Source organism: Tachyglossus aculeatus, chromosome 11, assembly GCF_015852505.1.
Source record: "Tachyglossus aculeatus isolate mTacAcu1 chromosome 11, mTacAcu1.pri, whole genome shotgun sequence".
Lineage (NCBI taxonomy): Eukaryota > Metazoa > Chordata > Mammalia > Monotremata > Tachyglossidae > Tachyglossus > Tachyglossus aculeatus.
The window spans coordinates 32,290,604-32,311,130 of record NC_052076.1 but is presented as its reverse complement, the minus strand read 5'-3'; the positions used below and the strand labels follow the sequence as shown (position 1 = coordinate 32,311,130).

The 20,527-nt window shown below is 57.5% G+C and overlaps 1 protein-coding gene across 3 annotated transcripts in view; it reads right to left on the bottom strand.

Moving 5' to 3' along the window:
- Window positions 1-12,101: 12,101 nt before the first annotated feature.
- Window positions 12,102-20,527, bottom strand: part of PAFAH1B2 (platelet activating factor acetylhydrolase 1b catalytic subunit 2) — a 41,376-nt gene continuing 32,950 nt past the window's right edge. For 2 of the 3 annotated variants that reach the window (XM_038754087.1, XM_038754088.1), the window contains exons 4-6: window positions 17,174-17,290; window positions 16,355-16,477; window positions 12,102-15,449 (exon numbers count right to left, since the gene is read on the bottom strand). In XM_038754087.1, coding sequence (XP_038610015.1) covers window positions 15,171-15,449; window positions 16,355-16,477; window positions 17,174-17,290 — 519 coding nt within the window. In that variant the 3' untranslated portion in view covers window positions 12,102-15,170. The remainder of the gene's footprint in view (window positions 15,450-16,354; window positions 16,478-17,173; window positions 17,291-20,527) is intronic. The other variant, XR_005452962.1, reaches the window with a different exon arrangement.

Below are 20,527 nucleotides of genomic sequence, written 5' to 3'. Positions count from 1 at the left end.
CCCACCGAGCCCCTCACCCATTCCCTGACCCGGCCCCAGCCCAGAGAGTTAACTGGGCTCTGCTCCAAGGAAATTGACCCTGTGTGACCCTGGGTAAGTCACTTCACTTCCTCTATGCTTCAGTTACCTCATCTGTAAAATGAGGGTAATAATAATTACAGCATTTGTTGAGTGCTTACTATGCACCGAGCACTGTTTTAAGCACTGGGGTAGACACAAGGTAATAATAATAATAATGTTGGTATTTGTTAAGCACTTACTATGTGCAAAGTACTGTTCTAAGCGCTGGGGTAGATACAAGGCAATCAGGTTGTCCCACTAGGGGCTCACAATCTTTATCCCCATTTTACGGATGAGGGAACTGAGGCCCAGAGAAGTGAATTTGGTTAATATGTTTTGTTTTGTTCTCTGTCTCCCCCTTTTAGACCGTGAGCCCACTGTTGGGTAGGGACTGTCTCTATATGTTGCCAATTTGTACTTCCCAAGCGCTTAGTACAGTGCTCTGCACATAGTAAGCGCTCAATAAATACAATTGATGATGATGATGATGATGATGAAGTGACTTGCCCAAGGTCACACAGCTGGCAAGTGGCGGGGCCGGGATTTGAACCTGTGGCCTCTGACTCCAAAGCCCGGGCTCTTTCCACTGAGCCACGCTGCTTATAATAATGGTATTTGTTAAGCGCTTACTACGTGCCAAGCACTGTTCGAAGCACTGAGCACTGTTTGAAGCACTGAGCACTGTTCTAAGGGCTGGGTAATCAGGCTGTCCTATGGGGGGCTCGCAGTTATAATCCCCCATTTTACAAATGAGGTAACTGAGGCACAGAGAAGTTAAGCTGTTTGTCTGAGGTCACACCACAGACAAGTATGTCTGCTGTGTGACCCTGGGCAAGTCACTTCACTTCTCTGTGCCTCAGTTCCTTCATCTATAAAACGTGGATTAAGACTGTGAGCCCCACATGGGACAACCTCATCTCCTTGTGTTCCCCCCAGCGCTTAGAACAATGCTTTGCACATAGTAAGCACTTAACAAATACCAACATTATTATTATTATTATTATTAAATAGTGTAGGCGGCATTAGAACCCACATCCTTTGACTCCCAAGCCCGTGCTCTTTCCCCTAAACCACGCTGTGCGCCCCATATGGGATATGGACTGTGTCCAACTTGATTAGCTTGTGTCTACCCCAGCGCTCAGTACAGTGCCTGGAACATAGTTAAGTCCTCAACAAATTCCAAAATTATTATTATTACAGAGAAGCAGCACGGCTCAGTGGAAAGAGCACGGGCTTGGGCGTCAGAGGTCACGGGTTCAAGTCCCGGCTCTGCCACTCGTCAGCTGTGTGACTGGGCAAGTCACTTAACTTCTCTGGGCCTCAGTGACGTCACCTGCAAAATGGGGATGAAGACTGTGAGCCCCCTGTGGGACAACCTGATCCCCCTGTAACCTCCCCGGCGCTTAGAACAGTGCTTTGCACATAGTAAGCGGTAATAAATGCCGTCGTTATTATTCTTATTATTAATAACCCCTTTGCGGCACAGTGACGGTGTGAAAGACAGCGAGAGTGACTGTGTGTGTTCGCGCGTTCGTGCTGGTACGTACCTGGGGCTGAGCCGCTGTGGTGTTGAAGCTGAACAGCTCCCCAGTCCTGTGGGGGCAGAGAGCAGGTGTTGGGGGGGGGTCGCTCCCGGGAGCCCCTCCACCCCCGCTCCCCTGCCCCCGGCCGGTGCCAGCCCACCAGCCCACCTAAGCACAAAGTTCTTCACGCGGCTGATGCGCAGCTGGTAGGCCGTGTTGCCGGGGGCCAGGGTGGACACGTCCACGAAGAAATTCTGCAGCTCGACCTCCCGCTTGGAGGGCGGCTGGCACAGCGTGCGCGCCACATCCTGGTACAAGTACTTCCGCTGGTAGCTGGGGGCGGGGAAGTGAGTGGAGGGGCATGGGTGCCTCGGTCTCCTCCTCCAACCTCCTCCACACCCCCGGCCAGGCCCAGCTTTGCACCCTTGGGGCTCGGCCCAGTGACCCCGGCCTCTTCCGCCTGTTTGGTCGGGGGGGTCTGACTGTGGGCAAGAAACTGCCTGGGCAGGCTCCCCCGTCTCCGGGGAGAGGCGTGTGTTGAGATGCAGGGGGTGTTGGAGGGTGGCGGGCTCGGTCTCCCCTCCCCAGAGTTACTCACAGCCCGCGTAGGATCAGCGGCACCTGGAAAGACACCACAGCCTCCTTCTGCCGCACCACAAACAGCACGGGGGCCTCCGGACGCTTGGACAGGACGTTCACGGACACCCGCACGCCCTCCGTCTGCAGGGACAGACGCTGCCCTCAGCCTGGCCGCCCCGGCCCGCCCCCCAGCCGAGGGGCTCCCCGCCATCCCCGTGGGATGACAAAGGAAGCAGTCTGGCCTAGTGGGAAGAGTCCAAGCCTGTGAGTGAGAGGATCTGGGCTCCAATCACGGCTCTGTCACCTGCTGTGTGACCTTGGACAAGTCACTTAACTTTTCTGTGTCTCAGTTCCCTCATCTGCAGAATGGGGATTCAGTACCTGTTCTCCGTCCTCAGACTGTGAGCCCCACGTGGGACCTTGTATCTACCCCAGTGCTTAGTACAGTGCTTGGCACATACTAAGCACAAATACCACAGTTACTATTATTACTATTATCATCCCTGTCCCCGCTCCCAGGCAGGGTCTCTCCCTTCTGCAGGTTTGGCTCCAGAGCTGCCCCCACCCCTCTCTTCTGGTCATGGCCGGGCAAGGCCAGCCCTGGAGGGAGGTGGGTTTAAGGGGATCAGCTGGCAGCCTCCTAGCCCTCCCTTTTCCCCGCTCCCAGAGATACGGAGACAGACGTGGTGACGGCGAAAGTCACCGATTCCCACACCCTGATTCCCCAGAGACCTCCACAGGTCATCCGGTTCAGCCCCCTGCCTGCCTCCAGGCCGGGGAACGGCTAAACCACCGAGGGCAGGCGAGGGCCTGCTTTTTGTTTAAATATCCCTAGAGATGGAGATTTTACCCTTCCTGCTACCCAAGCCTCCCTCGGTCCACCGTTCCGGGGTCTGATCGCCATCATACACTGAGGAAGTTCCGCCTTCTACTGAAACCAGGTCTCTCCTGCTCTAAGTCCGAACCCCTTCCTCCTGTACTCGGGCCCCTGGCTCTCGGAAGCAGAGTGGCCTAGTGGAAAGAGCACAGGCCCGGGAGCCAGGGGACCTGGGTTCTAATCCCGGCTCCGCCAGTCTGCTGTGTGACTTTGGGCAAGTCACTTCACTGTGCCTCAGTTTCCTCATCTGTAAAATGGGGGTTAAGACTGTGAGTCCTCTGTGGGACAGGGGCTGCGTCCGACATAATTATTTTGTCTCTATCCCAGTGCTTGGTACAGTGCCTGGCACGCAGTTAGGGCTTAACAAACCCCAGCGCTATTATTCTTATTATTAGTGCAGCTTTTTACCCGGGGCCCAGTACAGTGTGAGTCCACCCAGCCCCGGGCCGAGACACGCCACGGATGTGGGTCCCCTACGGGTCGGGACTCCCTATCGGAGGTGGGAGATGGCAGGGCGGTTTCTGTAGGCTGTTGGGATTCAGGGCGCCCAGGGGATGTGCAGGAACTTGGGTCTGTATGTGAGCCCCTCCATGGGATTCTGCATCTTGGTGCCAAGCTCGTGGGGTTCAGGCCCCACCTCACCCCTGCCAACCACCGACTCTGTTGGGCCACTGGAGCCTGATCCCCTCCGTGGGGACCCCCGGGTTCGGGGACAGGGAAATCATTTCCCCATCTGTCCAATGGGGAAAACGGTCCCAAGCTCTGCCTTCTGCCAAGAATACAGATAGGATAGGGTGGTCTGAGGGTCACAGGGGGATGAGAGGTTTGCTAAGATAGCAAGACCCCGGGCAGCATCCCATAGGGGACAGCACCCTACCCGGGGATGGCATCTCACGGGAGACATCGCCCTACCCGGGGACGGCATCCCTTCAGGGACAACACCCTACCCAAGGGTGGCATCCCACCGGGGCGACATACTACCCAGGGACAGCACCTTGCGTGGGAATTGTATCCACCTGGGGACCGCACTTAGCCAGGGGCAGCACCCCACCGGAGCGGCACCCTAGCCAGGGCTGGCACTCTACTTAAGGCGGCATCCCACCAGGGACGGCATTCTATTCGAGGACAGCATTCTACCAGGGGACAGCATCCTACCTGGGGGCAGGACCCTACCCGGGGAACGCATCCCACCGGGGACGACACCCTACCTGGGGATGACAGTCTTCCTGGGGACGGGCCCCTACCCAGGGAACAGCCTCCGGCGGGGCACTGCACCCTACCTGGGGATGGCATCCAACCTGGGGCCCGCACCCTACCAGGGGATGGAATCCATAGGGAATGGCACTCTGCTGGGGGGAGGCACCCGCCGTGGGCCCCAGAGGGATCGGGACTCCAGTGACTTCCCGGCAGGGCGGGGGAAACCCTAGAGACTGGGCCGTGAGGCCGCGGCAGGTGGTTAGACCGCATCTGGGGGCACGAATTTCCGCCCCCATCGCGGAGCCCGAACCCCGCCGACCTGGCTCCCCAGGACCCCTCCCTCCCCTCTAGGCCCACTGCACCCATCCCAGTCCTTCCTGGCTTGGGTCCGGGAGCAGGGCCCAGATTCTGACCCAGTTGAGGTGGACTCCTCCCTCCCAAGTTTTCCATCGTGTGTGGTTCAGCTCTCCACCCTGTGTGCCGGTCCCGCCGGCCTGCTGGATGCCCGGGTGACCCCTTCTCCTCTCCGGGGTGCCCGGGTGACCCCATTTCTTCTCCTGGGTGCCCACCTGGGGTGAGGGGCACCTTCTTGGGGCCGCCTCCGCCACTCCCGTCCCCAGCAACGGGGCCGGGAGCCAGACTGTGCCTCCGCTGACCTTTCAACTCCAAGGCTGCCACATCTACCCGGGGCAACGGCCAGCCCGGGCCCTGCTCCTCCCAAGTGCCGGGCAAGAAGACCCACCCACGGCGGGGGTTGAAGGGTGGGGGGGGGGTGGGTGGGCGGGCGGACCAAAGGCCTCATCCTTTGCAGCGTGGCTCAGCGGAAAGAGCCCGGGCTTTGGAGTCAGAGGTCATGGGTTCAAATCCCGATTCTGCCAACGGTCAGCTGCGTGACTTTGGTTGTCACTTCACTTCTCTGGGCCTCAGTTCCCTCTTCTGGAAAATGGGGGTGAAGACTGTGAGCCCCCCGTGGGACAACCTGATCACCTTGTAACCTCCCGGGCGCTTAGACCAGTGCTTTGCACATGGTAAGCGCTTAATAAATGCCATCGTTATTATCATTATCCTCCTCCCTGGCCCTCCCGCGCCCTGGGGAAGCGGAAAGCGGCTGCGGTAGCGAGGGGGAAGGGGAGATGCGATGAGGCAACTTGAAAAGCTTCCCCTTTGGGAAATGTGGGGCAGAGTCGGGGGGCCGGGCTGGAGGATGGAGGGGGGGGACCCCGAGCCCCGTCTGTCTGTCTGTGTGTGTCTCTCTGCCCGCCCCCCCCTTCCCGGGCCTCACCCTGTTTCGGGTGACGGTGTGGTTGAAGGAATAGATGTTGAGCAGGTCGCCGTTGACGGAGTCGGTGTAGGCCACCTCGAACCGGCCCTCCTTCTGGGACACGTTCTTGGCCTCCCAGGGGGCCTCGGCCGAGGCGCCGGGCGGCAGGAGCGGGCCGGGCACGAGGAAGAAGAGGAAGGGGACGAGGAAAAGGGGCAGAAAGTGGGGGGGCCGGGCCGGGCCGGACATGGCCCCGGCGGGGGGCGGCGCTGGGGCTCCCTCCGGGGCTCCCCCCTCCTCCGGGGCTGCTCCCTCCCCCGGGCGCGCCGGCCAGCATCTCCCCGGGCCCGGCCCGGGGCCCGGACCTTTAACCCCGGCGGAGGTTAGGGAAGACCCCACCCCCCCGGGGGCGGCCCTCCGGACCAGGGGATGGGGCCGCCTGTTCCTCCTCCTCCTCCTCCTCCTCCTGGGGAGCGGGAGGAGGAGGAGGGGTGAGGGGTCGGGGGTCCGGGGGTCCCCGGAGCGCGGCTCCTTTAAACCCGGGGGCCGGCGGCGCTCGCAACTCCCGGGAAAGTAGCCGGGCCGGGACGGACAGGGGACGGACAGGGGACGGGGAGGGGAGAGGGTCGGCTCGGTAAAGAGCGGGGGTCCGGGGGATCCGGAGGGTCCGGGGGGCGGGCGGGCGGGCGGGCGGCCCCGCTGACGTCTGCGGGAAACTGACACGGATTTAAAGGGACAGGCCCCCGCCCCCCCCGCCCCCGGCCGGCTCTTAAAGGGGCCGCCACCGCCAGCCACCCAGGAAGTGCCAGGCGCTGCGCGGCGCGGCGCTCCGCCCCCCCAGGGCGACACCGCCCCGACCCCCCCGAAGCCCCGCCTCCCCGGGAGGAGGAGGAGGAGGGGGGACGGGGCAGGAGGAGGAAGAGGGGAGGAGGGGGAGGGAGGGAGGAGGAGGCGGGAGGGAGAAGAAGGGGGGAGGAGGGAGGAGAAGCGGGGAGGAGGAGGAGAAGGGGGGAAGGAGGAGGCCTTTCACGGATCGTCTCCAAGCGCTCTTGCGTCTGATCATGAACTGCCCTCTCTATATTCCCCCCCATCCCCCCCATCCCCCCCCCCCGTCTATATTTCAGGAGGAGAAATGGAGGTCCTGGGGCTTGGGGGACGGGGGGGAGGTGGAGGAGATGTGGGGGGAGATGGGGAAAGGTGGGGAGGAGATGGGGGGAGACGGAGGAAGAGGGAGAGATGGGGGAGATGGAGAAAGGGGGAGGAGATGGGGGGGAGATGAAGGAAGGTGTGGGGGAGATGGGGGAGATGGGGGGAGATGGAGAAAGGGGGAGGAGATGTGGGGGGAGATGAAGGAAGGTGTGGGGGAGATGGGGGAGGTGGAGGAAGGGGGAGGAGATGTGGGGGGGAGATGGAAGGTGTGGGGGAGATGGGGGGAGATGGAGGAAGGGGTAGGAGATGTGGGGGGGAGATGAAGGAAGGTGTGGGAGAGATGGAGATGGAGAAAGGGGGAGGAGATGGGGGAGATGAAGGAAGGTGTGGGGGAGATGGGGGGAGATGGGGAAGGGGGAGAGGACATGAGGGGAGATGGAGAAAGAGGGGAAGGAGATGGAGGAAGGGAGGAGAAGATGGGGGGAAATGGGGAAGGGGGGGAGGAGATGGGGGAAATGGGGTAAGGTGGGGAGGAGATGTGTGGGGAGATGGGAGGCAGCGAGTCATGCACTCCCGGTTCCTGACTCCTACGTAAACTGGCCCCTCCTACCCCCCCCCCCCCACTCCACCTTCCTTTCCCCCACTCCCTTCCCCACATTCCCCCGCCCCCGGCCCACCTCCCTCTACCCTCAATCCTCCCCTTCCTGAAAGGTGCCCTGAATCAAAGAGTTGGGTGAAGCTCTAATTTAGCCACCAGCCCTGTCTCCAATGCCACCCGGCTGGCCCAAACTCGGGCCTCTACTCCCCACCCCCCCAACCCACAACGTTCAGGCCGCCCACAGCCCCCATCCATCCCCTTTCCGGTCAGGCGGGGCGGGCCTGGGGCCTGCTGGGTGCCCACCTCGGAGCTGACGCTTTGGAGGATGGGCAGAGCAAGTGTCCGTTGGCACCCCTGTCCTCGAGGAGCTCTCAGTCCAGCGTGGGAGGCAGGGGGCACGGCTGAAAAAGCCCGGATGTAAAGGCATAAACTGTCCATTCAGTACAGGACAGGGGATGGGCCAGCTGAAAACTGGACCCTTTGCTGCAAATTGGACAAAATGGCCTCCTTAGCCAGTTCGGCCCTGTCCCCAACCCTTCCAGGTATACCCTGCGTAAAAGTCATGAGGCTAAATACTCATAAGGACCAGGGTGGGAGAAAGAAATCTCTGATGTTGAGAAAGCTCCCCCCTCACCCTCCCCAAATTTCTTCTCTTGCCTTCCTTCCTTTCCCATTCCCAACAGGCACTCAGTCCATGGTATTTATTGATCATTTACTGTGTGCAGAGCAGGGAAGCTTGGGAAAGAAGGGGGTCCAGGGTTCACAGAGGCCATTCAGCCAGCGGGAGATAGGGTGGGTGTGCCGGTCACCGCCCGGCCACTTGTTCCCCCACTGAAGGAGTGGGAGAGCTGTCCAGTCAGGCCCGAGGGTGACCGTTGGGGACACTGGGCACCCAGGTGCACGTTACCGCAGGGTAACGTAAGGCTGACCTATGGGACGTGTCATGGAAGTCTGCCGGAACCTAGACTGTTTGAGAGAGGAACAGGGTGGACCCCTGACCCCATAGCCGTGACATCCTCCTCCTAGAGTGAACCCCAAGGGCCGCTTCTGAACCCCAGAATGGGGCAGCAGGAGCCGGGGTGGCGGGAGGTGGGGACCTTAAAATAAAAACCCGGGACATAAAGGCATCCGGTGCCGAGTCAGTACAGGACAGGGGACAGCGCAGCCGAAAACTGGACTCTGTTGCCAATTTGGCCAAATAATAACAATAATGACAGTATTTGTTAAGAGCTATGTGCCAAGCACTGTTCTAAGCACCGGGGTAGATACAAGATAATTAGATTGTCCCATGTGGGGCTCACAGTCCCAATCCCCATTTTACAGATGAGGTGACTGAGGCACAGAGAAGCTAAGTGACTAGCCCAAAGTCGCACAGTTGATTAAGTGGTGGTGCCGGGATTAGAACCCATGACCTCTGACTCCCAAGCCTGGGCTCTTTCCAATAAGCCACACTGCTTCTCAGTCCAGCCTTGTTCCCAACCCTTCCAGGCAGGTCAAACTCAGGCTTCTCCCCTCAGCCTCCTTTTCATACCAGAACAATTAGTAGCCTGGACCCCCCAATAGTGTGTATCGGGGGAGAGAGGGGAAGGGGGACCATCCCAGGTCTCCCCTCCCCACATCCCCTCGGGAAGCTGCAATCACAACTGGGAAAAGACCGGTTACCGGCTCTAGTTGAGAGCTTTTTCTCCTTTTTCACCTTCTGCCCCACAATCAGTCGTGTTAATTGGGTTCCTCCAAAGTACAGAGCACTGTACTAAGCACTTGGGTGAGTACAACTGAAGAGAAGAGCCGGTCCTTGCTCTCAAGGAACTTGCAGTCTCATGGGGGAGACAAGCAGTTTCTAAATAGTTGAAAGAGAAGAAAAACAATTAAGCCGCTGAAATCAATCCAGCCATCAGTGGTACATATTGAGTGCTTGCACGGTGTAGTGGATAGAGCACAGGTCTGGGAATCAGAAGGTCATGGGTTCTAATCCTGGTTCTGCCACTTGTCTGCAGTGTGACCTTAGGCAAATCATTTAACTTTGTGCCTCAATTACCTCATCTGAAAAATGAGGATGGAGACTGCGAGCCCCTCATGGGACAGGGATCGTGTTCAACCCAATTGGCTTATATCCACCCCAGTGCTTATTACAGTGTCTGGCACAAAGTAAGCGCTTAACAAATACCACAGTTATTATTATCAGTAGTACTATGTGCAGAGCACTGTACTAAGCACTTGGGAGAGAACAATACGACAGAGTTGGCAGACACTTTCCCTGAAAGCAGGAGTACGGAAGGATACAGGGATAAATAGAGAAGCAGCGTGGCTCAGTGGAAAGAGCCTGGGCTTTGGAGTCAGAGGTCATGGGTTCAAATCCCAGCTCCACCACTTGTCAGCTGTGTGACTTTGGGCAAGTTACTTGACTTCTCTGTGCCTCAGTTCCCTCATCTGTAAAATGGGGATGAAGTCTGTGAGCCCCACGTGGGACAACCTAATCACTTTGTATCCTCCCCAGCACTTAGAACAGTGCTTTGCACATAGTAAGCGCTTAATCAATGCCATCATTATAAATAGCTACACCCAAGTTAATTTAAGTCGAGATTAGGCCTAAGAGGGCAGGGAAGCTTAATCGGGGAAGACCTCTTGGAAGAGGTGGAATTTCAGGAACTTGCAAGATGGGGAAAGCTATGGGGGTTTGGACGAAGAGGGAGTTGCAGGAGAGAGTAAGAGCATGAGTGAGGGATTTGGAGATTGGTTAGTTGAAAATAGAGGGGGAATGTGGGAAGAGGGAGGTGGCCCATCCTGACATTCCCCGCCCCCCCCGCCCAAATCCTTGGTCATACCTCAACGGGAGGAACGCTGCTGGGACTCCTGGCTCGTTTCCAAAGAGTCCTCTTCTAGACTGTAAGCTCATTAAGGGCACGGACCGCGTCTACCACCTGTGTGGTACTCTCCCGAGCACTTAGTATAGTGCTCTGCACACAGTAAGCGTTCAGTAAATACCGCTGATTGAGTAAGGCTAGCTTGGGAGAAATGAGGAGTGCAAGATGGGTTGGGTCACAGTGGAAGAAAACCACTAGAAAGATGATGGAGTATGCCTTCAGTGCAGTTCCTGCGTGAGGCAGAGAGGAATGGGGGCCTGTAGGAGGCTTTTGAGGAGTGGGGCGATGTGTGCCGAGTGACCTTTTAGGAAGGTGATCTGGGCAGTAGAGTGAAATGGGGAGGGGAGATGCTGAGAGAGGACGAGAAGCCTCCGCGGGAGAAAGCCGAGCCTTCCGCAGAGCAGGGCAGGAGAGACGTCGTCGTCATCGTGGTTGGTGAGAAGGGTGCCCGGCTGGTGGCGGCCACTCAGAACCGAGCATTTAAAAGGGCTTTAGCCAAGGGGGCCCTTGGTGGGAGTGGAGAGCATTGGGAGGCCTATGGAAAGCCCCCCTTGCGATGAGCACCTTGGAAGTACTCTGGGCTCTGGTGACCCTTCCGGGCTGCTTAGAGAGCCGGGCGGCTGTCCCGTCCAGCCCTGGGGGTGCCGGGCCCGGAAAGTGGCTCCCAAACCCCACCTCGGGCCTGGGTCTCCCTGGCCCCCGGCTCCACCCTGCCACTCGGCTTCTGGCCGAGGGGATCGCCCGGGCCCGGTTGCTTTCCAGGGAAAAGGTCGATCGATACGCTGCTGGAAACAAGCAGTCCCTCTGCATAATTGATGGATTCAAATCGGTGTCTTTGCTCCGGCGTCATCGATACCATCAGCCGCCGTCCTCGGGTTTCAAGAGCTTCCTGGCCGGGGCCAGAGGGATACTGAGGGAGTGGGAAGCTGGGAGCCAGCCTGGGCCGGACTCCACATCCCGGACCTGGGCCGCTGACCCCTGGCTCGACCCGAGCAGCCGGGGTGGCCCCGGGAGGCCGTTCAAACCGAGTCCAGTCCATCCCAGTTCTTGGAGCCAGGCCCACGAGGCTGGCTGGGCTCTGCGGCCCAGAAGAGGAAGCGAGCCTTTCCCACCCCCGACTCGTCCGGCAGTGGCCCTGGGCACCTGGGAAGTGTGCCGAGGTTTGACTGGTCACTCTGGCAGCCGACCAGGGCCGAGCCCAACCCAGCCTCCTCAGAGGAAGCAGCCAAGCAGCTCAGGGGCCCCATCTTCTTGTTCTCCCTCAAGGGTCTCAAGGGCGGGAAGTCCCCTTGTTGCCCACCAAGCCCCAAATAACGGTCCAGAGAGGAGGGCCCAATCTTTGCCCTGGGTTTGGCCCGATTGCCACCCAAGTCCACCTCTGTCTCTAATGGGTCGGGTCAACTTGGCCTCCATCCCCTCCTCCTCACTCCCATCGTCTCAGCTCTTCACTTCCAACCTAGGGGCTGCTGTCCTGGACGGAGAACTCCAAGAGTGAAAGGGCTCCTTTGGCATGTACCTTGCTGGACGGACCCACACCCAGAACCTTTGCCCCTCCTCCTGCTGGTTAGTTTGAGGGCAAGACCCGGGCCCACAGTGGCTCGCTGTGGCCGTGGTGGATGGCGAAATCCGACTCGGGCCTTCAAGAGCCAACATAACGGGAAAGAGGCGAGGGAGCCAGGGGCAGGGGGAATGAACGGGACGTTGATGAGATCCCTGCCACCGCGGCCAAATCTGGCCTTGAGATGTCGAGGGGCTTGGGGATGACGGCGGCCTCCTCCTGGCTAGGGAACCCCCGGGGAGCCAGGACTCCTTGTTCCTATTTCCAGCTCAGCCCCTCCGTCACAGGAGCTTGGACAGTCTAACCCTCAACACCCGTTTCACCCAGAAATCGCCTATGCCCACTCCCCTCCCAGCCGGCCGCCCCGGCAGCGGGAAAACAGATTTCCGTGGGACCCCCGAAAAGGGCGGAGCGTGAAACAGAGAGCCACGCCAAGGGGTTGGGTGAAATGTTTACACTTATATTGAAATCTGCACTAAAACAGAGTGGGTCGATGCAACTACCGGCCGACGCAACCGTGCCAAGGCGGAATCGCAAACTCCTCTCGGGGCCAGGCGGGCCGGTCGGCTAGCAGCTGTGGCCTCCGAGAAGGAAATGCCTGGGAGAAGCCCTGGGGGTGCGACCCTCGGAGCTTCGTTCCCCTGTCCCGGCCCCGACCCCCCACCTCACTCTCGCCCCGGGCTCCTGCATATGGGGAGGGGTCCGCAGTCCCTGGGCCTCAGCCACACCGTTTCGTTTTCTTCATCACTGCAATAAATAGTCGGCAATGCTCATACACCACGGGACAGACAATACTTCGGGCTCCAGCACACAACTGTAAACGGCGACTAGGGATTTATACATATATATATATATGTATATATACACCTACATCTATATATCTAGATCTATAAGTAGATATATAGATATAGATACATATACGATCCAGAGACAAGAAAGGGGCCGAGGTGGAGGGGGGCGGGGGGATGCTCACAGCCAGTCTAAGGACCCACAACCTCCAGGCCAACACTCAAGGGACACACGGGCGACACGAGGCTGTTTTTGGCCTCCGGAAGGATGAGCCGGGTCCAATTCGGCCGGATTCCCCGGCTGGCCCCGCGAGGGCCACGGCCTCGGGACTGAGGCAGGGGCCCCTCCGCAGCACGGCTCCGAGATGCATCGGACCAGACCGGGTGCTGCAGGAGCAGCAGCAGCAGCCGCGGTTCGGGCTGATGCAGCCGGAGAGGCGGAGGGCCGGCAGGAGGAGGCCAGGGCGTCCCCGTCACAGGCCGAGCGGTAAATTGAAGGCCCGAGCCCGGGGAGGATTCCCGGTATGGCGTCGGGGCCCTAGCTCCGCGGTGGGCCCGGCCTCCCCTTGCAGGTAAGGTTTGGAGGATTCCCAGCTAACAACTCTGGCGGCTGCCTTTGTCCGAGGAGACGAGCCAGACGGGAAAGTGGCCACCCAAAGCCACCCGGGAGGGATGGGGCAGAGGTGGGTGGTCACCGGGCTGACCGCCGGGAGCACAGGGTGGGGAGGGAAAAGACCAACAATAAGCGAGAGCCCAAGCAGGGGATGCGGGCCAAGCCGCCTCGTAGAGAGCCATTGGGGTGGGGGGTGGGGGGACTATGTCCCGCTCTGCAATCCCTTCAGTGACAGGAAGCGAAGCCTGGGTGCAAAGTCGGCCCTCCTTCCTTCCCTCCCTCTCTCCCCTGATCTCTGTACGGGCCCCGGCCGGCTTTCTTGCTAAAATGGTGGGTCGGCGGGAGGAAGGCAGGGCCAAGAGCCAACTGTCAAAACTCAGAGGACGCGGCTCCAACCTGCCAAGCATTTTCCATACGCCGGAATTCCGGTTCGGGGCAGCCTCGCGGGGAGCAGGTGGGCTTTCTGGAAGGCCAGAGAGGATGCTGGGAAGGCTCAAGAAACAAAATGAGGCCCCAGGAGGCTCCTTGAATAGAAAGTGAAAACCAGTCCATTTGTCCATTCCTACCCAATCCCGGCGGAACTCTGCCACCCCCAGACCAATCCAACCCCCAAAACCTGCCGACAGCGGCAGTAACTGCCGCCGACCTCAGAGTACAGGCCCCACGGACCCACCCTCCCCTGCTCCTCTGGGTCCTCGCCACCCACCCATTCAGGGGGTGTGGGAGTGGGGGTGGCGAAGTCTGATGTGGACAACATTTGTCTGTCTTTCTGGGTGGCTGGGAGTGGGGTTCCAGAGAGATATGGAGAAGTGAGGGTCTCCTCCTTCCAAGTATTAAAACATGCTCCTTTCCGTTCACCTGAATGCTGCTGGGGCTGGGGAGGAAAGCGGCGATTCACAGAGTCAGAGCCTCTCGCGGCCCCTTCTTCTACATGAGGAGAGGCCGGTTTCTGCTGGAATAAAAACCGCCGAGAAGCAACCACAAGACGTGCACCCGGAGGGCCGGGGCAGGGGGGATGTGACAGGCCGAGGGGAGGGACCGGAAATTGGGGAGGGTCGCGGGGCTTCTGAGCGGGGACCGCCGAGCCGGGAGTGTCAGCACAGGACAGGCACCTCGTCACCGAAACAAGGTGCCGGTGCGTTCGCCAGGGAGCAGCTGGCCGGGGGTGGGTCGCCTGTCATCAGAGCCGTTAAGACTGTTAGAGCCTGGAACGTCACACATCAACACGGATTATGATGGTGGTGGGGAGGGGGGCGGACGTACAGAGGTTGGAGTTCACCGAGAGACCTGATGTGCAGGAGCTCCCAAACCAACCCCCGCCCCACCACCACCTCTCCCCAAATTCTAGAAAGAACGGGACAGTATTATAAAAGGAGACACACAGAACGTTTGTGGGGAGAATGGGGAAGAGACAGAGATTAGGGGAGAGGGAGAGAGAGAGAGAGACATAAATGGAGACATAAACCCCTGCTCCCATTTCCAAAGAGAACTTTCCTCTGCCCGGATGCTGACCGAACAAAAAGAAAAAAACCAGACAAAAACAAAACAAACCCAAAAACAAACAACAACAAAACAGGGCACACTCGAGCAGAAGACGAGAAATCTAAAATACAAACTTTCAAATTGGAAGCGGGGCGGTCTCCGGCCCGGGGACAGGTGACCGCGGACCCCACCGCTGCCTACGATCTGGTCTGCAGGCCAGGGTGGGCCGGGAGAAGGGGGTGTTTTTGGGGTGGCCGTCATTCAGGCTGACAGGCTCCTAGGGAGAGCAGGGAGGGAGTATACGTGAGTCTGTCGCCCAGACGGCTAGAGAGAGAGTCCCCGTTCTCCCTTCTGACGAAGAACCGCTCAGAGCGGATGCCCATTCCTCGGCTCCACCCCCTCCTGGGGTGAACCAGACCTACTCTGTACGAGACCAGTTTAAACCTCCGCCCTCCAAAGCTAGAGATGAACAGCTGGGAACATTCTACAATGGAAAGTGCTTGGAGAGAGAGGGAGAGACGAGAGAGAGGGAAAGAGAGAACGGGAAAGAGAGAGAAGGAGGGGGTTCTGGAGTGCCAGGGCTCGACCCGATCCGATGAGGCGGAGAGCGCGTGGGGCGGATCAGGCCAGCGTGGCCTGCTTCTCCTCGGGGGTCTCCTCCAGCAGCTGCATGATCAGTTCGTGGAGGGGTTTGCAGATCTTGGCGTAGCCGCCGCCGGTCAAATGGAGGAAGTCGAACATGTCGTGACAGGAGATGGCGCCGTCCGAGTGCACGAAGCCCCCGTCTGTGTCCAAGAGCTGGACGTTGACCAGTTTGGGCAGGGAGGCCTTCAGGAGCTGATTCACCTTAGCGTTCTTTTGCCTCAACGGGTTGGGCTTCTCGCCGCGAGGAAGCAGGCCCTGGCGGGGAGCGCGAGGGAGAGAAGCAGAGAGAAATTGGATGGATGCTGAGGCTGGGGGGGGGTGTCCGGGTGGTCCCCCCGGCCCCCCGCCGGCTGAGAATTGGACAATTTTCCGTTCCTTCAGCTTGATTCTGGAGATGACTGGGGCTACTGCCGGACCTCCGTGAGCCCATCATGGCAGATACCCACTCTTGGGGGAGGTCCCTGGCTCATCTCTGAATCTGCTGTTGCACCCCACACTTGGAGGGGAGACCGGACACAGCCCATTTTACGGGGGGGGGGAAGGGGGGGCATGGCTCTGACCTATCCCTGGGGCTGTTGGAGAATCTGGAAGTAGCCGGGAGCCCCAGGGCCTCCACACCTGGTTCACACCCTAGGAGTCCCTGCTTCATTGATCCTGCAGGTGGAAAGGAGAGGCAGGGAGCCTGCACCTCCAATTACCCAGCAGGGCCAGGAGTCATTCATTCAATAGTATTTACTGCGCACTTTATATTGGCAGATTACTATGGTATTATTATGGCCTATGGTATTTATGTAGCACTTCTGGGTGCAGAGCACTGTACTAAGCGCTTAGGAGAACACGACAGAGTTGGGAGGCGCATTCCCTGCACACAACGAGCTTACAACCTAGAGGAATCCTTGACAGAAATGGGCCGAGACAACCCGTTCTTCCCTTTAGACTGTGAGCTCACTGTTGGGTAGGGACTGTCTCTATATGCTGCCAACTTGTACTTCCCAAGCGCTTAGTACAGTGCTCTACACACAGTAAGCGCTCAATAAATACGACTGATTGATTGATTGATTTGGGGAAGGGGTGGGTGGGGTGACCTGGCCTGGCGTCCCCCTCCCTCCCACACTCCCCCCGCCATCCCGCCCCTCCCGATCCGAGAGACGGCCGCTTACCAGGACGATGACTTTGGCCTGCGGCTGCCGCGTGTTGATCAGCTGCACGATGGCCTCGATCCCTCCGGCCACTTCTTCTGCCGTGTTCTCGTGGTTATTGGTTCCTACCCAGACAACAATGACCTGCAAACCAAGGGGAAACAGGGAAGGGAGCGCTGCTTTCAGCGGGCCACTGGAGGTATTGGAGCCGGCTCCCAGAGGAAGAAGATTCTTTGGGTACGGATCCTTCTGGCCGGGGACGACAGGGGTGCGGGGAGGGGGCAGATTCTCCCTTTCCCCATCTCTCTCAAGTTGCAGCCCTCCTCCCTGTCAACTGTATTTTGTCAGGCAACCGTATTTATTGAGCTTTTACCCTGTGCAGACCACTGTACTAAGCGCTTGGGTGAGTACACAGAACAATATAACGGACGCATTCCCTGCCCACGCCGAGCTTATAGTCTAGAGGACACTCCCATCTCTGCCCCGCTCAGACTCCCGCTGGCCAAGGGAAACCGAGCCAGTTAGCTCTGCCGTAACTCGAGGCGGAGTTTCCGTTACAGCATTCGTGTCCGGATTGGGTCCCGTGCGGCCTGAAACCGGGCGCTGTGCCGTAGCCAGGCAGGAGGGCACTGTGGGAAGAGTGGACTGCTATCCCAAACACCCAGCGGGCACGCGTGTTCTTGCCCGTTACCTCACTCCCCAAGAAACCTGGCTGAAAAGGAGCCGCTTGGGACGGACATCTGGGCGTTCTCTTCCGTCCAACGTCACTTCCCCTCGGTGAAGCTCCCCGGCCAGCGACGTCCCCCGGAGAGGGGCTTCGCCGGCTGAGTCTGCTGTTACCTTGGGTTTAATGTTCTCCAGTTCTCCGTTCTTCAGCCTCCATAAGACGTGCCTTGTCGTGTCCCCGCCGATCCCAAAATTCAACGCGTGGAGCGGGGAGAACAGCTCTCGCCAGATCTAGGAGCGGGAAGACGGGTGTGAGCTGAGCCGTGGGCTGGCTGTGCTCAGACCCCGGGGCTCGGGTGGGCTCCTGACATCCCAATGGATAGGGTGGGATTCGTCATCATTCCCGTGGGAGACCTGGAGGGACCGCATGAGAACGTAGGCTCTACAACGCCACTGTTACACAACTCGGGGTCCTCAATCTGCTGCTGCTGAGAAGCAGCACGGCCTAGTGGAAAGCATCTGGGACTGGGACCCGGGTTCAAATCATTACTCTGCCAAAAGCTTGCTCTGCGACCTTAGGCAAGTCACCTCACTTTTCTGTGCCTCAGTTCCTTCATCTGAAAACTGGAGATTAAGACTGTGAGCCCCACGTGGGACAGGGACTGTATCCAACCTGATTAACTTGTACCTCCCCGGCGCTAAGAACAGTATTTGACTCATAGTAGGCGCTTAACAAATATCATAAAAAAACAAAAACCCCAATCAATCAGCAGTGTTTGAGCACTTCCTCTATATAGAGCATTAGAATAAGCATTTGGGGAGAGTTCAACAGCACTAATAGACATGATCTCTGCCAATCAGCGGTATTTATTGATCGCCTAGTCTGCAATGACCACCAGAAGTAGTGTGGCTTAATGGAAAGCGCAGGAGTTTAGGAGTCAGAGGTTATGGGTTCTAATCCCAGCTCTGCCACTTATCAGTTGTGTGACTTGGGGCAAGTCACTTAACTTCTCTGTGCCTCCGTTACCTCATCTGTAAAATGGGGATGAAGACTGTGAGCCCCACGTGGGACAACTTGATTACCCTGTTATCTACCCCAGTGCTTAGAGCAGTGCTGGCACATAGTAAGCGTTTAACTACTACCATCATTGTTATTATTATTACTAAGCACTTGGAGTACAATAGAGCATTAATAGTCTCCCCCTTTTAGACTGTGAGCCCACTGTTGGGTAGGGACTGTCTCTATATGTTGCCAACTTGTACTTCCCAAGCGCTTAGTACAGTGCTCTGCACACAGTAAGCGCTCAATAAATACGATTGATGCTGATGATGATAGCCACGATCCCTGAGTGCTTACTCTGTGCAGAGCACTGGCTCAGTGGAAAGAGCCTGGGCTTTGGAGTCAGAGGTCATGGGTTCAAACCCCGGCTCCACCAATTGTCAGCTGTGTGACTCTGGGCAAGTCACTTCACTTTGCCTCAGTTACCTCATCTGGAAAATGGGGATTAAGACTGTGAGCCCCCCATGGGACAACCTGGTCACCTTATAACCACCCCAGCGCTTAGAACAGTGCTTTGCACATAGTAAGTGCTTAATAAATGCCATTATTATTATTATTTACTACTATGGGCTTGAAGGAGTCCAAGAGCTAATACACATGATCCCTGCCAGTCAATCAACCAGTGGTATTTATTAGTGCTTAATCTGGGCAGAGAAGCCGCATGGCCTAATAGAAAGAGCCTGGTCCTGGGAGTCTGTCCCAAGGTGATCCGGGGGTACCGGACAACTTAAGGTCAAATGCTATCTCGTGGCCAGCTGAGCCAGCAGCAGGTGGGACTCGGAAGTGAGGGTGGGATACCAAAACCGCTAGATTGATAGCCCAAGCCGGGAATACGGAAGGTGACCCTCGCCCCCGTGCCAATCAAATTAGGTATGGAGGCGGGGGGAGGGCAGAGGTTGGATAAACTGAGGTCAGAAGCTGGAATGGCCTAGGAGCACAGGTGATAAATACCTGCGGCCTCTGGCCCTCTATGCAGAGGATGGAGATTTGCAGCACATGGCTGCAGGGTGCCTCTGTCCAGAGCGTGAGAAGCCCGCTCTGCCCGCACCAAGTGAGGAGCCGTATTTATTTTATTTTGTTAGTATGTTTGGTTTTGTTCTCTGTCTCCCCCTCTTAGACTGTGAGCCCACTGTTGGGTAGGGACTGTCTCTATATGTTGCCAATTTGTACTTCCCAAGCGCTTAGTTCAGTGCTCTGCACATAGTAAGCGCTCAATAAATACGATTGATGATGATGATGACGAGGGTCCCACCCCCCTGGATGCTCGTGGGGCTGGAAGCCAGGCGCTTCGGCATGGGTATGGAACGAACAAATGGATTCCTCCCAAGTGGGAAATCCTCGTGGGTGGGAGCTAGGGGCTTCCCCATGGCTGTGTAAATCAAGTGGATTCCTCCCAAGTGGGAAGTGCACATGGGTGAGAGCTAGCCGCCCCATCATGTGCAAACGAACTGTAAGGGAATTCCGCCTGGGTGGGATCTGGGGGTTCTGCCACGCGTGAGTAACGTATGTGTGTGTTCCTCCCATTAAGGAAGCTCTAATATTACTAATTGATTACATTCCTCCCGAAAAGGGAAGTTCAATTCATTGCGCCTACGCAATTAAATAATTCAATCTGCCTCACGGAATAAATTTTATATAAAACTCAGGCTTTCCGTCCCCGGCTTCTCTCTCTCGCCGCGCCAATTACTGAACGAACCCGTCCCCGGGCGACGGGTGACAGAGTCAAAGGAGCTGAGTTCTAATCTGGCTCCACCACGTACCGCCAGTGTGACCTTGAGCAAGACACTTCACTTCTCTGTGCCTCAGTTCCGTCATCGGCAAAATGGGGATTCAATACCTGTTCTCCCTCCTGCTCACTGACTGAGACCCCCCGGTACGACCTGCTTTTCTTGTGTTTAATACAGTGCTCAACACATAGTATGTGCTTAACAAAAACAATTAAAATAATAATGACAATGACGTGGGACCTGATAATCTTGTATCTGCCCCAGCACTTAGTGCAGTGCTAGACACATAACAAGCACTTAAAAATAATAATAATAATGTGGAACGTGATTATCTTGTATCTGCCCCAGCACTTAGTACAGTGCTTGACACACTTAAAAATAATAATAATAATAATAATAATAATGATGTGGAATTTTATCTTGTATCTACCCCAGCACTTTACAGTGCTTAACACATTGTAGGCACTTAAAAATGATAATAATGTGGAACCTGATTATTTTGTATCTACCCCAGCACTTAGTACAGTGCTTGATACATGCTAGAAAAGCGCTAGAGAAGCAGCGTGGCTCAGTGGAAAGAGCCCGGGCTTGGGAGTCAGAGGTCATGGGTTCAAATCCCAGCTCCGCCAACTGTCAGCTGTGTGACTTTGGGCAACTCACTTCACTTCTCTGTGCCCTCAGATATCTCATATGTAAAATGGGGATTAAGACTGTGAGCCCCCCTTGATACCTGATCACCTT